Source organism: Myodes glareolus, chromosome 8 (assembly GCF_982192425.1).
Source record: "Myodes glareolus chromosome 8, mMyoGla1.1, whole genome shotgun sequence".
In the NCBI taxonomy this organism is placed as follows: domain Eukaryota; kingdom Metazoa; phylum Chordata; class Mammalia; order Rodentia; family Cricetidae; genus Myodes; species Myodes glareolus.
Window position 1 is genome coordinate 21,118,050 of NC_142033.1, and position 15,567 is coordinate 21,133,616.

The 15,567-nt window shown below is 35.5% G+C and overlaps 1 protein-coding gene across 1 annotated transcript; it reads left to right on the forward strand.

Annotated features, from left to right (window-relative positions):
- The first annotated feature begins 3,107 nt into the window (after positions 1-3,107).
- On the forward strand, positions 3,108-14,205 carry LOC125408178 (UDP-glucuronosyltransferase 2B1). The gene is made up of 6 exons (XM_048446280.2): positions 3,108-3,888; positions 4,882-5,030; positions 8,041-8,172; positions 9,620-9,707; positions 11,723-11,942; positions 13,596-14,205. The coding sequence occupies exons 1-6, from the start codon at positions 3,138-3,140 to the stop codon at positions 13,873-13,875; spliced, it is 1,620 nt and encodes a 539-aa protein (XP_048302237.1). The 5' UTR covers positions 3,108-3,137; the 3' UTR covers positions 13,876-14,205.
- The last annotated feature ends 1,362 nt before the right edge of the window (positions 14,206-15,567 follow it).

Below are 15,567 nucleotides of genomic sequence, written 5' to 3' on the forward strand. Positions count from 1 at the left end.
AAGAACATATTAAAATAGAGAAAAAAGCTTTAAAGAGGTTACAGTGTATTTAAGAATAACATAAGGTTGAGAAAGACAAGAAAAAGACTATATAAAAATAATTTAAGAATAAAATAGTAAAGACCTTTAAAAATAGAGCAATAAAAACAAAAAAAGATGGATAATACACAGAGTCTGGATTCTGTATGTTGTTGTGCTGTCTTTAAATTTTCTGGCTAGTAAGAGACATAGGATTATGGAAACTCCTGGATTAAGCCAACCTATGTATTTTAAAAATATTTTGACTTCAAAATTTAATTCAAAAGATGTGTTGCATTGGGGGAGAGGATATGCTTTTATTTTCATAGGAAATGAAAGCTTGTATGTGAATTCATTCCAGTTTTAGAAAAAATAGGATTGATCAAGAAAGACCTCCCCTGAAAAATCTCTGATGGGAGCAGATGGCTCAGATGACTAACCATCTCAGAACACCTCTGTTTCAGTTTTCTGTGAGCTCTACAGCCAAAACGTCTTCAAGGCACCTGGTAAAGATGGTCCAAACACACGGACTACTACAACTGGGACTTTATTATTATCCCACTTTTCTCAAGATTCCCCAAATATTACCAAAACCCCAACTAACATGAAGTCATCTAGAAAACTATTCCCAAATTCCCAAAAGTTGAGGTATGAGGGGTTGATTATTCAAAGGATTATAAATCTTTGTCATTGTTTAGGAGGAGTGGTTACAAATTATTATTTGCCATGCTCAAAAAAAGTCTGAAGCATGATTTCTTGGTAGCAGCGTTGCCTCTGGTGGGCTCTGTTTGCTAGAGGAAAGCAGAAGATTGGCTCTTTTAAGAGAAGCTTCTTGACTTAGTGTTAGCAGCAAAAACCTTGCAGCTCTTTTAAAAGGACCACTGGCATGCTTCTTGGTGGTGGCATGTACCTAAAAGCTCCACAGAGTTGTGGTTAAAAAAAAAAACATGGCTCCCACTAGCACCTCTGCCATGAAGCTAGACTCTCAGGAAGTCAAGGAGTAGGCTGATCCAGCTGCCAAAGATGCAGCTTTAATCCTAGTCATATCATTTAGCAAATTAAAAACTCATGTAGTCAGAAAAAAGAGATATACAGTAAAGAAAGATTTGGAAAAAATACTCTATATGGTTTACAGTGTGTTTAAAAATATATGTAAGATTGGGAGAGAAAGGAAGAAGGATAGAGAAAGTTTGACTCGAAGGAAGACATGCATGGATCTAAGACATACGTGAACCTAATCTTCATGGGATGTAAACAAAGACAAGATCTCCTGAGTAAATTGAAGCATGGGGACCATGGGAGAGGGTTGAAGGGAAGGGGAAAGGAAGGGAAGGGAGAAAATAAAATGTATAACTCAATAAAATCAGTTACAAAAGAAAAAATGAGAGTAGTTGGGTGTAGTAGCTCATGCCTTTAACCCCAGCACCTGGGAGGGCAGAGGCAGGTAGATTTCTGTGAGTTCAAGGGCAGCCTGGTCTACAGAGTGAGTTCCAGGACAGCCAAAGATACACAGAAAAACCTTGTCTCAAAAAAAGAAAAATTAAAAATAAAGATAAAAGAATTAGAATTTAAAAAGTCATGTAAAGATGGAAAATACACAGGGAATCTGGATATTGTATGTTATTATGTTGTCTTTGAATTGCTTGACCCCTGAGGAAAGAGCAACAGTTGCTAAAAGACATTTGTTTATAAATGCTGTTAGATTAATCTAACACACACACACACACACACACACACACACACACACACACACACACACACACACATATATATATATATATATATATAGAAAATGCCTTGACTTCAAAATTTAAGTCAGAAGATATGTTACTTTGGAGAAGAGGGTTTTGCTTTTGTTTTCACAGGAAATGAGAGGCTGTGGATTCTGGGAAAAAAAACAGTTTCATAAAGAAGGATCCCCTGAAAAATCTACAATGGAAACAGATGGCCCAGATGATCCAAAGTGTCAGAGTACCTCTGTTTCAGTTTCCTCTGAGTTCTACATCCAGAACAGCCTCAAGACTGCTGGCTGAGAAGATCCAGACTCACAGAATTCTCCAGTCAGTACTTGACCATAATCCTAATTTTTCTTAAAGTCCCTGTAAGATTATTAGTGTCCCCATCAGCAGGAAGTAGCCTTGAAAACTATGCCCATTATTTCCCAAAATGGATTATGGATGTTTGTTTTTGTTTAGCATGTTGGTTACAAGTTGTTTTGGATGATGGTCAGGAAAAAAGCTAAACAAAGGAGATTCAGAGTTCTTGTTTTGAAAAGAAAACAAAGGAAAGTGCTATGGGATAATGCTCTTGTACCTTGTAAAGATTTTTGTCATTCATATTGGTTTACCAAGGCCCTGATTGGCCAGGAGCCAGAGAAGAAGTATAGATGGGATGACCAGACTAGAAGAACTCTGGGAAGAAGAAAGACTCAGTCTAGGGTCACCATCCAGACTCAGAGGAAGCAAGATGAAAATGCTACACTGAGAAATGGTACCAAACCAAGTAACCAAACATAGATAAGGGGATTATGGCTTAACTTAAATTGTAAGAGCTAGCTAATAATACACCTGAACTAATAGACCAGTATATAATTAATATAAGCCTCTTTGTGTTTCTTTGGGACTGAATGGCTGTGGGACCAGGTGGGACAGAAAATTCCATCTATACTCCTCTCCTGAGTATTATAGGACTTCCTCCTTCTTCCAGGAGAAACTGCAGCAATTTGATTATAACATAATGCATTATATATAATCAAGAATTTCAAAAGGCACCATTGTCTTAAAAAGAAATACTGATCTACCCATCCTCTAGTTTTATCTTTACTGTTCTGAAATCAATAGGAGGTTCTCGGTTGTGACTCCTTCTATGGCTCTAATATTATATTTAAGACAAGATAATTGCACATGGGAATCATTTGATCTTAGCCGAATAGTATCAGGCACCCAAAGGAAAGGGGACAAACAAAGTTTGTTAACCCTGACTTCGTGTTTCATGTTTGTATTTACACATGACATTACACCACCAGGCTTATCAATTCATTGATGTGTTTTGAAGTTACATGTTAACTTCTTAACTGGTTCAGCTTTGTATAAAAGCCTGAAATTTGTGAAGAATGACAGATGTCAAAAGTCTTCTATTTCAGCAAAATGTCTGTGAAACAGGCTTCAGTTTTTCTGTTGATACAGCTGATATGCTACTTTAGACTTGGAACTTGTGGGAAAGTATTGGTGTGGCCCACAGAATACAGCCATTGGATAAATATAAAGATAATTGTGGATGAACTTGTGCACAGAGGTCATGAAGTGACTGTTTTGACATCTTCAGCTTCCATCCTTATTAATCCTAGCAGAGAATCTTCTATTAATTTTGAGATTTACTCTGTACCTGTGAGTAAAGAAGAGCTTCAAGATGATTTTCAATCATGGATAACTGAATGGACAAATGACTTTCAAAAATACTCCTTTTGGACATATTACTCAAAGATGGAAGAAGTCTTTAATAAATATTCTGACGTTATTGAAAGCTTTTGCAAAGCTATAGTTTGGAACAAGAGTCTTATGAAAAAACTCCAAGAATCTAAGTTTGATGTCATTCTTGCAGATGCTATTGGTCCCTGTGGTGAGCTGCTAGCCGAACTGCTTAAGACACCTTTAGTGTACAGTCTCCGCTTCTGTCCTGGATACAAATTTGAAAAGTACAGCGGGGGTCTTACACTCCCTCCTTCCTATGTGCCTGTGGTTCTCTCAGAATTTAGTGACCACATGACATTCGTGGAAAGGGTGAAGAATATGTTGCAAGTGCTGTACTTTGACTTTTGGTTTCAAACATTTAAAGAGAAGTCCTGGAGTCAGTTTTACAGTGACGCCCTAGGTAAACTGTCTTTCACTGCTAAACTGAAATCCTGACTTGTTACATCTTTGAATATGAGTATGTGTGAAGGAATATAAAGTCATAGAATGAGGTTGCTAATTGTAAGTTGATAAAGTAAAATAGCCTCCAAACAAAGCAGGCCAGCTGTAGAGTTGTTCAGGACACTCCAGAAATTACTAATTTGCAAACTGAAATAAAGATTTCTCTTGGTATCATTTTATTCTGTTTGTCATAGTATAAGAAACTCTAGATTTCTTTGAATGCTTTAGTGGCTGTAAATATATACACTAAGGATAAATAATTCACTTCTATGAATATCTATGCAGCACTGAAGAAAATATGTTCCTTTATAAAAGTTACTTCACTTGCAAATTAAAACATTTATCTAGCATATCATGAAAGGTAGAGTTTAAGACTTCTTAGATGCATAAAACTTATGAATTAAAGCTAAAAATTTTGCTGTAAAATGCAGATATTTTTATTGTTTTAATACCTTTTACATTAAGTAAAAATAGCATCCAAATTAAGACCAAAAATAACTTGAATGTTAACTTTTGATGGAAGATATCCTGATGTGACTTTCACACATACAGCTGATAGTATTACTAGTCCCTTATTATGAACCCAGTAGAGCAGGAGTTAAAAGGAATTTAGTCATACGTTACAGATTATCACAGTGCATTTGAAGAAACAAAGATCAAGAAATTAGCTTCTAAAATCTGTGAATTAGACTAAATAATCTATGAAAGCTGTTTTTTGTACATATTTTCAAGGTTCTTTGCAGTGGTCAAAAAGCTTGTAAATTATTGACATAAATTTGGAAGACAATGTAATTTTTACACAAATTTGTGTTAATCCGTTTATATTGGAAATGACAAGTGAAATATTTTAAGTTGTTGTCAACTTTATTTCAACTTATCTCCAAAAATCACATGCTATATACCAGACAAAATTCTTTCTTCATTGTATATTTTACTTGTTTTTGTGATGCAGGGAGACCCACAACATTATCTGAGATGATGGGAAAAGCAGACATATGGCTCATTCGAACCTATTGGGATTTGCAATTTCCCCACCCACTTCTACCTAACTTTGAGTTTGTTGGTGGACTCCACTGCAAACCAGCCAAACCATTACCTAAGGTAAACCTATGTTGTTTCCTTTGATAAATGACTTTGTCTTTTTTCGCAGAAACAATTCTACACCACTCTTTCAAGATGTTTAGTTTCATGAGAGATATAAAAAATGGATTAGAACTCTCTGCCAATTGACATACATTATTTCCATACTTTAACACATCTCTCTGTCTGACTACTATTAAGAAAAATGTCAAATCCTTTTAGAATGTGGTCAGTGACTTAAGGACATTTATGTAACTCATAAAAAGGAATTAGTACTCTATTCAAGAACATAGAATAAATGCCAAAGATGTATGATGAAAACTTAAAAAAATTAATAAATTTCTCTAACAGAGAGAATTTATATTCTACTTGAACAGATTATAAGCATGAAGAAATGTATACAGTATAATAAATGTTGTGTATTGTATTATCAGAGAGGGACAGATATGTTGAAAAAATATTCAACAGAGATCACAAGAACTGTCCTAAAATCCATACATAGCTACGGTGACCTGGCCAGTGTACAGGGTCAGATGAAAGAATGAAAGGGAGAAGGACAAAAGCCTGCAGACAATTGCAAGAACTGTTGTCAAAAACTCCACACTCAGCTAAGCAGGAAGGTGCTGAGGCAGACAGTGTTAGAAAGTTACATCTAGGAGTGTCCCACACGCCTTCTTGTCTGTCTCCACTTTGTTATAGTCTTTCTACATTTACATTTTGCTGGTGGTTTGTTTTTGTCTTTGTAGTTTCCACTTAAAAAAGGAGTCTGGCTTATTGGTTAACATGGTGTCCTCTAATTAATGGCTATTTTCCTGAAAATTTACAGTCCTGGTATTTTTACTATCTGGGTAAAGCACAATTGTGTATATATACTAACACTCTTCTACACATTGGTCAGTTGAAGACTATTTAAGCTAGTTTTATATTTGAGCATTGTGAATAGTGGTATAATAAACATCGTTATGTGGACTTTTTTCCCTTGTGACTATTTCTCTCAGATCTGTCATCCAAGAATGGCATAACTGAACCGTCCACTTAGAGCAAATGTTATTTGTATGAAGAACCTTATGTTTTTCATATTGGTATTATTTCACAATCCTATGTAAAATAAATATATGAATTCTTGATTTCCATAACGTCTGTGGGAGTATTTGCTATTGTTTTAATTTTTGTAACATTCATGCTGACTGGATTATTATGGTCTATCAACATATTTTGAGTTTCATTTTTCCTGATAGCTAAAACTATTAAAATATTTTTCATGTAATTATAGGCTACTTGTACCTCTACTGAGAAATAACTCATTTGAATCATCTGTCTCCGTTGAATGATTTTTTTTCTTTTGAAGTTTAGAGATTTTAAATTTATCTACACTCTGGACATGTTTTAGATGTTTCTCCAAGTTTTTAAAGAGTCTCTTCATTTTGATGATAATTTTTTGTGTTGTTCAGAAGCTTTTCCTATGGAGTTGTCCCATTTGTTAATTCCCAATTTATTTCCTGGGCTGATGGGTTTCTAACCAATAAATTACTGTCTTTTTTAATGTCCCGTAGTTTTCTTTTTTTAATATTTATTTATTATTTATTTAGTGTAGAATATTCTTTCTGCGTGTATGCCTGAAGGCCAGAAGAGGGCACCACGCCTCATTACAGATGGTTGTGAGCCACCATATGGTTGCTGGGAATTGAACTCAGGACCTTAGGAAGAGCAGGCAGTGCTCTTAACCGCTGAGCCATCTCTCCAGCCCCTGTCCCGGAGTTTTCTTAACGGGATTTGAACTTTCAGTTCCAATTTTCTCCCAATTTGAGTAAAATTTTCAGAGTGAGAGAGGATTGTATTTTCAACGCGTTTGTGCAGGTAAATGCAATTTTCTGTAACATTCTTTAAAAGGGCCATCTTCAACTTGCATGTACAATTTGAACTCATTTGTCAGAATTATGGAAGAGTTGTAAGTTTATTTCTCTTACTCGGTTCTTTTTACTGGCTATTTAAAGAATGTTATACAGGTTTTTTTTTTTGGATCATATTCAGTTCTCCCCAACTTCTCCCAAATCCATCTGTCATCCTTACCCAATCTGATTGTGTGTGTGTTTTTTTTTCTTTTTTTACAACCTTCTGGTCAAATTTGTGCTTCTTGTGTACTCTTGCACATGACCTTCTACTGGAGGTCATCAGCATACCAGGGGCAATATTATTAAAGAAAAATGACACCACCTCACCCAGCAGCCATCAATTGCTAGTGATTCCTTAACTAAGGGTAGAAATTCATGTCTACTTCTCCTCTCCATGGTATGATCTTGTCTTGCTTGAGCTTGCACAGGATTTATGCATGCTGAGAGAGAGAGTGATCACAAAAGTAAAAATAAAAGCAGTGAACTAAAAATCAGCAAGACCAAATTACCCAAGAAAAACAAATTGAAAGGCAATTTCAACAATAGAAAAAAAAAACATGTGGTTTATTTTTTGTTGACCAAATACTTTTGGGAATGGTTTCTGCTCTGGGATATGGATGATTTACTCAGTGACACGCCATTCGAGAGCTCTTTCCCTCTTTGCTGTCAGGTGTCAACTACAAATAACTTCTTCGTTAAAAACAGAATTCCATGTCCATTTTCAACTATCAGTGCTGGAGCCTCTTCTGGCTTGAGCCTGTGCAGATCTCATGTGTGCTGCCATAGCCTCTGGAGTTATCTGTTCATCACTCTTGCAGTGCCTGGAATACACTGGGAAATCATCCATCCCTTCTGGCTTTTACAGTATTGCTGCCTCTTCTGTGTGTGATCTTTCCTAATGATCATCTAAATTTCAGTGACATCTCTAGCAACATTACTTTTTTATCTCTAATTTACTTATTTTAGTCATTTGCACTATAGTACAAATGTGCTCTCGACAAATATTGAGTATCAAAGCAAAGGAAATCTTAAAATAACTCCAGTTATTACATTATTTCCTCTCATAAAGTCTGTCTCAATCCCTTAGACAATTCTTCCCATGCTGTCATTCATTTGTGATATCACATCTTTCTTTGTAGGAAATGGAAGACTTTGTTCAGAGTTCTGGAGAACATGGTATTGTGGTGTTTTCTCTGGGGTCAATGGTTAAAAACATATCATCTGAAAAGGCCAATATAGTTGCATCTGCTCTTGCCCAGATTCCACAAAAGGTGAGATAAGTCGACTGAATGCTGAAAGGATTTAGAAGGAAAAATTCCTGTGTGAAAAGTAAAAAGAGGAAATAAAACAATGAGAAATATTATCTTGGAGCTGAAGAGATGACTTAGGGGCTGAGAGCACTGGCTCTTCTTCCAAAGAGCCTGAGTTTGATTTCTAGCACTTATATAGTAGCTCACAACTGACCCCAACTCAAGTTCCAGGGGATCTATATGCTCTTCAGATCTCCCGAACGCATGCTTTATAATGCACAGAATTACATGTAGGCAAAACACCCAAATACATAAGATGAAACAAAAATGTTTGTAAAAAAAAAAAAAAAAAGAGGAGGAAAAAAGATCTTCCCAATGGCTGATGTAGGAAACATTGGTTTAAAAAAAAGGATGAAAATAGTTCCTGACCCTGAAACAAGCCCAGGATGTATGAGATTACAAATGTATCTACAGGAACTCTGCTTCTAGCTCACCAGGTGAACATTTCTTTCTCGTTGGGGAAAGAGAAAGGAATTCACGGTGGATTCAGGAATAAGTCAGTATTGGCACAGGAAGAATCTAGCAGCTCCTGACTCCACAAATTTTTGTATGGTTGACTCACTTTCTGAAAGCATTGGTCTTTGGCTGTTTGTGAGCAACATTTACCCTATTATTTGATAACGATTTTTCCTGTTCATCAAGATATTTTTATGTAAACACAATTTCTTTTCTTTTATAAAACACAAAGCATATAGTAGGTGAAAACAGACAATTTATATTCCAGTTTGTGGGGATTGCTTGCATTTCAGTACTCAATTAGGTACTAGACATGAAATGTATTTAGAGCAATAGAAATCATGCTTCAAATTTTCCTATTAATATTTTTCTTTGGGCAATCCTTAAAGATTCATCTGAAACAAAGTAAACACACTTCTTAGTAAGAAAGAAATTATTTATCAGAATAGTAAATTATGTCAATACGATATTTTATGCATCAAAATTAAACTGTTATAATGAATAGTGTAAGGAAGATGGGAATATTGGTAAAATTATGTGTTCTTGACTCAAAAAGATATAAATTAATATTGAATTTGTAAAATAAGACCTAGGATTATACATACTATATACATAATCATAAATTATTACTAATTGTCTATAGTTTGTTCAATCAGGATTATATTAATTTACTAAAAAATTCACGTAGGCTTAAATTTGTCATTAATCATCAAACCTGCATAAATTAATATGATTAAATATGATGCTCATGTTATTATAAAACTGTGTACAGAAAATGCATTATTTATGTCAGTCTTTTAACATCTCATACTATTTTAAAATCCCCTCTTAATTTCATTAACAATCATCTGAATAATATTCAACTCAGTAATCTCTTTAATTCTCCAGAATCAAAATATACTAAGGAGTTGGAATTTCTATAATTCAATAAGGTATTTTCTATGTGTATCAGGTTCTGTGGAGATTCGATGGTAAGAAACCAGACACCTTAGCATCCAATACTCGGCTGTACAAGTGGATCCCCCAGAATGACCTTCTTGGTAAGGCAAAGGTCAATAAAGAAAGAGAAGAACAGATATTGAAAACAGTAAAAAACAAAGCAAACTTATCTATATTTATTTTCATAAATACAAAATGGAAAAGAACTGCCTGTAAATGTTACCATTTTGTTATTCAAAAATCATCTTCTCTATGTCTAGAATCTGAGTATCTTAACTTCAGCTATAATAACTACCCCTAGAATCACCCAGAGACTGTATGAATTTCCTCTTTGTCTCCTGTTTCTTCCTTTTTTATTATCTTTTATTCTGTTACAGAAATATTTCAAATGCCACTGAGAATATGAGCCCTTCCTTTTTCAATACTGACTTTGTGTTTTCTGTGCAAACAAATGTAATATCTATACCACAAAGTGTGTAGTGGGAATTCTAATTGGTCTTATTAATAAAAATTTAGATCAGCTATTAGAGGGGAAAACTGAAGGATCAGAGAAGCAAAACATCCATTTACTAATGATCTTACTTCTACCAATTCTCAGACTGAAGGGACATTGTCTGTATGAATCCTCATACTGCATGTTCAGACTCAGACTGAATCCTCAGATTGCCTATCAGATCCTCTCTCCACCCTCCTTATGTTCCTCCCTCCACCCAGCCATATCCCTTCCTGTCTATCCTCCCTAATGTTGATTTTAGAGGCATGTGACTCCTGAGTGCTGGGATTAAAGGTGTGGGTCACCGCTGTCTGACCTCTATGGCTAACTAGTGACTTAGCTCCACACTCTGATCTTCAGGCATGTTTTATTTGTTAGATTACAAACAAAATATCATTACAAAAGGGCTAAGGTATTTCATAAAAAACTATAGATTGATTGGCCTTAGATTACACTATTCACCATCCTAGTGACTATACACTACACATACCAGACACACTGTCACAACTATTTCTATATATATAGACTAATTGCTTTTTGAGTTTTAGTGTAATATTTTAATAAAAATTTTGCACAATATATTTTAGTCAAATTAAACCATCAACTCCATTTACCTTAATTTATCTCAGATCTATCCTCTTTCTCCCATTCAACCACATTTTTTCTTCATGATTGTTATTATTGTATCTGCACATACAAATACACAAATACAAAATGCTGAGTTCATTCAGTATTCCTGTTATATTATATTTTTTGGACTCACCATTTGGTTTTGGATAACAAATTTGGGGTCATCCCTGGGGAAAAAATGAGTCTCAGCACTTATTAAGGGTCTGTGACTCTTTATTTGAGAACAAGGCACTGTGAAATTTTCCACCCTTACATTGGCATGTCAACTGTTATATTCAACGTACTGATCTTGTTTCGGCCACCATAAAGTTGAGATTCAATGATTGCAGTCTCCCTGGACTATATGAAGACTCAATCTCAGAGCAGACATCCTTGTCCTATGATTCTTACACTATTTCCACCCCCTCTTCTGAAATGTTCTCTAAACGGTACACATAGGAGGGTTGTATTATAGATGTATTATGTGGAGATTTATGCCTCAAGGTCAGTTGCTCTCTGCATTTTGACAACTTTGACTTTCTATAATGGTCTTTGTTTTTTGCAACAATCAGATTCTTTGATTGGAGCTGAGAACTACACTTACAGGTGAGTATAAGGATAAGGATTTCAAATGCAATTAGAAATTACACTGGTTTGGAAAAGTGAGTTCTCTATAGTCAGAATCTCAGGGGAAACTCATACCTGGTAATATAAAACTAACTACATGAACTTTTGCCCACTGGATTTTTTTTACCCACATTCGTTCTTTCATTTTCTTGCATGACAATCTTGTTTTCATTTTTGCACATCTTAAGACTTCTTCCAAATAATCTTCTCTTAACTCTCCAGCTCACTGAAGAGCTTCTTACTATGAAAGCCCACAGCAGTTTCACCGCAAATCAGTCACTATAATAATATGTTTTCTGTGAGAACAGTCCCCTCTGGACCCTTATCTTTCATTTCCCTTTCACATTTTTATGCAAAATAATTATGCAAAAATAATTCTAATTGTAGGTCATCCAAAAACTAAAGCTTTTATAGCTCATGGTGGAACCAATGGCATCTATGAAGCAATCTATCATGGCATCCCTATTGTTGGTATTCCATTGTTTGCGGATCAACCTGATAATATTAACCACATGGTAGCCAAGGGAGCAGCCATTAGAGTGGACTTCAGCACATTATCAACTACAGAGCTTCTTACTGCCTTGAGGACTGTCATTAATGACCCTTCGTGAGTATAATTATTATTGGTTTGAGTTTTCTTTTTTCTTTTTTGAGGCAGGGTCTCACTGTATAACCTCAAAACTGGCCTTGAACTCATAGAGATCTGCGTGCTTTTTAGCCTACTGAGTTCTGGGACTTAAAACATGTGTCATTATGCTTGGTATATATAACTACTTCCTTAAAAATATTTGGAAATATTCTTATCATAATCATACTGATTTTAATACCAGTTGAAAGACAATAACTGTGAAAACCTTCCAATTATTTTGCATATCTGAAATATATGCTTATTTTCAACAATGATTAGTCTGAAATATTCTGTATAAATAAGTAATGCTTCAAATATGCATCTATTGGTTGCAAGGATACTATAAACATTATGGAATATACATAATAAAGAAATCATGAACTTTAAAATTAATGAAAGAATGTTTAACTATTTACCCATATTTTCTGAAGCTATGAAACTTTTGGTAAATTTTATTTCTATCATTGTTTTTTTTAAACAGGATCTCATTTTGTAGTACTGAGCTGGTCTCATATTCAAGAGATCCTCCTGACTGCCAACCAAGTGCTCAAACAAAAGACAAGTTCTACCAACCCTGTAATAGAAGCTGTGGTGGCTAGTTTTGACAAAATATGTTCTAAATTCAATTGTATGACATCTCAAAAATCCTTCGAATAATTTAGGTCATTTTATCACCCAAAAATAAATATCGAGTCTCACTGAACTCATAGTCAACATCTAAGGCTTCTAAGTCAGTGGTGTCAACAAAGGAACCTATGTTAGTTGACAGTTATGTTAAGCCCTGGACAATGAAATAAAAGCAACTGGAATGACAGTCAATAATAAATTTATAACATACCCAGGGAACACCACTGGAAGGTTCAAGGCTTACCAGAAGATAGATGGACCTAATCAGAAAGTCAAGAGGTCAAACAATAAGAGAAAATGCTGCTGGGTTTTTACATACAGTCTCCAAGTCCCGGAACAAGAATAGATTTTTTTTCATTTAGTTGAGAATTCTGGTGCAAGTTCTATGCAAAGAAGAATCATAATTCTACTGTTTTCAAAATATGAACCTACAAACAGATTGAAATTAGGAAACAGAGAAGGGAGAGGAGAAGCTCAAACTGGAGAGAAGATAAACAACAGGACACATTGTCTCTGTAACACAATTGTAAGACAGTTATAAGACAATTCTATGTATACTTCACTTAACGATCTAATAGCAAATGTTACATGTTCCTCACATAAAAAAAAGATTTACATCTCATTGCTAATTTTCTCTTGCCAGTTTGAAAAATATTGCTGAACTGCGAAAACACCAATTAAAAAAAAAAACATTTTATGGAGAGTAAAGCAAAATCAGAGCCAGCATTTGTAACTGAGGTGCTGGTGCATGTGGGCAATCCCGTTAGTTGGAAGGTAGATAGAGAAATTCATTGAGTGGTCCAAGGTCATTGTAACCTACACAAGTTCAGAGCAAAGCTGGGCTACATGAGACTATCTCAACAGTCCCCCATGCCACCTCATTAAGCAGAAAAATCTGTGCTTAATTTTGAGTCACTTTGGGGATTTATTTCGCAAACCAGCAAATGTTAGTGAGCTCTGCAAATTAGTTTCATTTTGATTTAGTTGTGTACATTGTCCCTTCAGGTACAAGGAGAATGCCATGAGATTGTCAAGAATCCAACATGATCAACCAATAAAGCCCCTGGATAAAGCCGTCTTCTGGATTGAGTATGTAATGCGCAACAGAGGAGCCAAGCACCTCCGCCCAGCCCTCCATGACCTAACCTGGGTCCAGTACCATTCTCTGGATGTGATTGGGTTCTTGTTGGCCTGTGTGGCAGCTGTGGTATTCATCATCACAAAATGTTGCCTCTTTTGTTGCCGTAAGACTACCAACATGGGTAAAAAGAAGAAAAAAGAATAGCTGCATTGAAGCCAGGAGAATCTTGAGAAATGGGCCTCTCATGGCTGCTTCCAGCAAGAAGAGGCTGTGATAGCAAATCATTTCCCTCTAAAACAAGACAGTCTCAGGGTGAAGATTGCTTTCATGTATTTCATATGTTTTAGACAGTGAAAGATTTTCTGTCAAATATGCACTCAGGGATTATAAAAACAAAATCACATGTTCAGTTTAGAGTGTTTTGATGTAACTGAGGAGCTATCCTCAACAACCCTCACTGAGATTACTTGTGGTTCGCAAAATTCACATGGGCAGAAAATGTTTCCAAATACCAGTTATGTTCACAAATGCCAAGCCTTCTCTGACTTTGTTTGTTGAACAATTTTCTTTCTTGTTTTTGCTATGCATAAATTATAGTGTTCAGATTACAGACTTAATAGACTAAATAGACTTAACAGACTTAACAGACTGAAATAGACTAACTTGTCTTTACAAAAGGGAAGCCATTGCTTGTGGCTATTTTTCGGTACACAGACCTCACATCCTTTATTTCCTAAAGGACCTGTGATGAAGGTCACCCTCCTTCAAGCATAGGTATTTCTCCACGGAATTCAAACAAGCATTCCTGCCACCTTCTGCCAAATCCCACTACTTGGGAGGTTCTGAAAGTGAAGAATATTCATTCACTTTCCTTCATATCCCTTAGTCACAACTGACCTCAACAATACCACTCTAATTTCAGTCATTTAAGTAGATTTGAGCTGTCAAAAAGTTCCATTTCCTCTCATTTATGGAGCACAAGACCACAATGTTTTTAAGTCGCATCATCACTTACCACATATATTCCAAATTTAAAATTACCACACAGATTCACAATTTCTTCTCTTGATTTTAATTTATTCATTCAGAATTTCTTACTTAGACTCAGTGAAACATTAAATTCAGACTTCATGACCATATTCCTACCTCCCACTGGGTGTACTTAATAGGTCCCAGTTCCAAAATTCTGTCCAATTATTTTATTTTTGTTAACCAAGTAAATCCAATTAGTATTGTCTATAGATGCATGCATGCATTCGTGGGGGGGGGGCATTGCTGTATCATGGCCAGTGAACCAGTGTCTGCCCAACCCCCAACTTATCATGTCCTAGAATCTACGATTACCAATAGCTCTTTATTTACAGGTGGAGTATTAAGAGCTCCTTCCCATTTATTATGGAATTTTGGTCTCCTGATTTTAAGTCAGTCCTGTAAAGCTGACAGATTCTTTTGGTTTATGACATTTCAAGAAGGAAGTATTCCACAGCACTTCTCCTCACCATCGGATTCTTACATTATTTCCCCCTTCTTGAGCCTTAGCATGGACCTGATCATTCTCAATCATTTGAATTGTAAGTGTCCATTTCAGATTGGTTCCCATTATAACAAAAACCTCTCAAACAAAGGCTGAGAACAACCCAAATCAACAGCTATTAACATAAGCCTTTAGAAGGTAATTTGTTAACATGATCTTTAGCAAAAGAGCAATAGTAGGTTCTAAGCTAGAATTGCCTTGACTTTTAATCAGGTTTATGGTGTCAGGTACTTTCCAGTGGAGTAGGGCGAAAATCTCATTAGAAAGTAGTTAGTTATCCATCTAGTTAGCTTCAGTTGTTAACTTGACAAAGCCTAGAATCATCGAAGAGAAACGTCTGCTCTATGGCAAGTCTGTAGGAA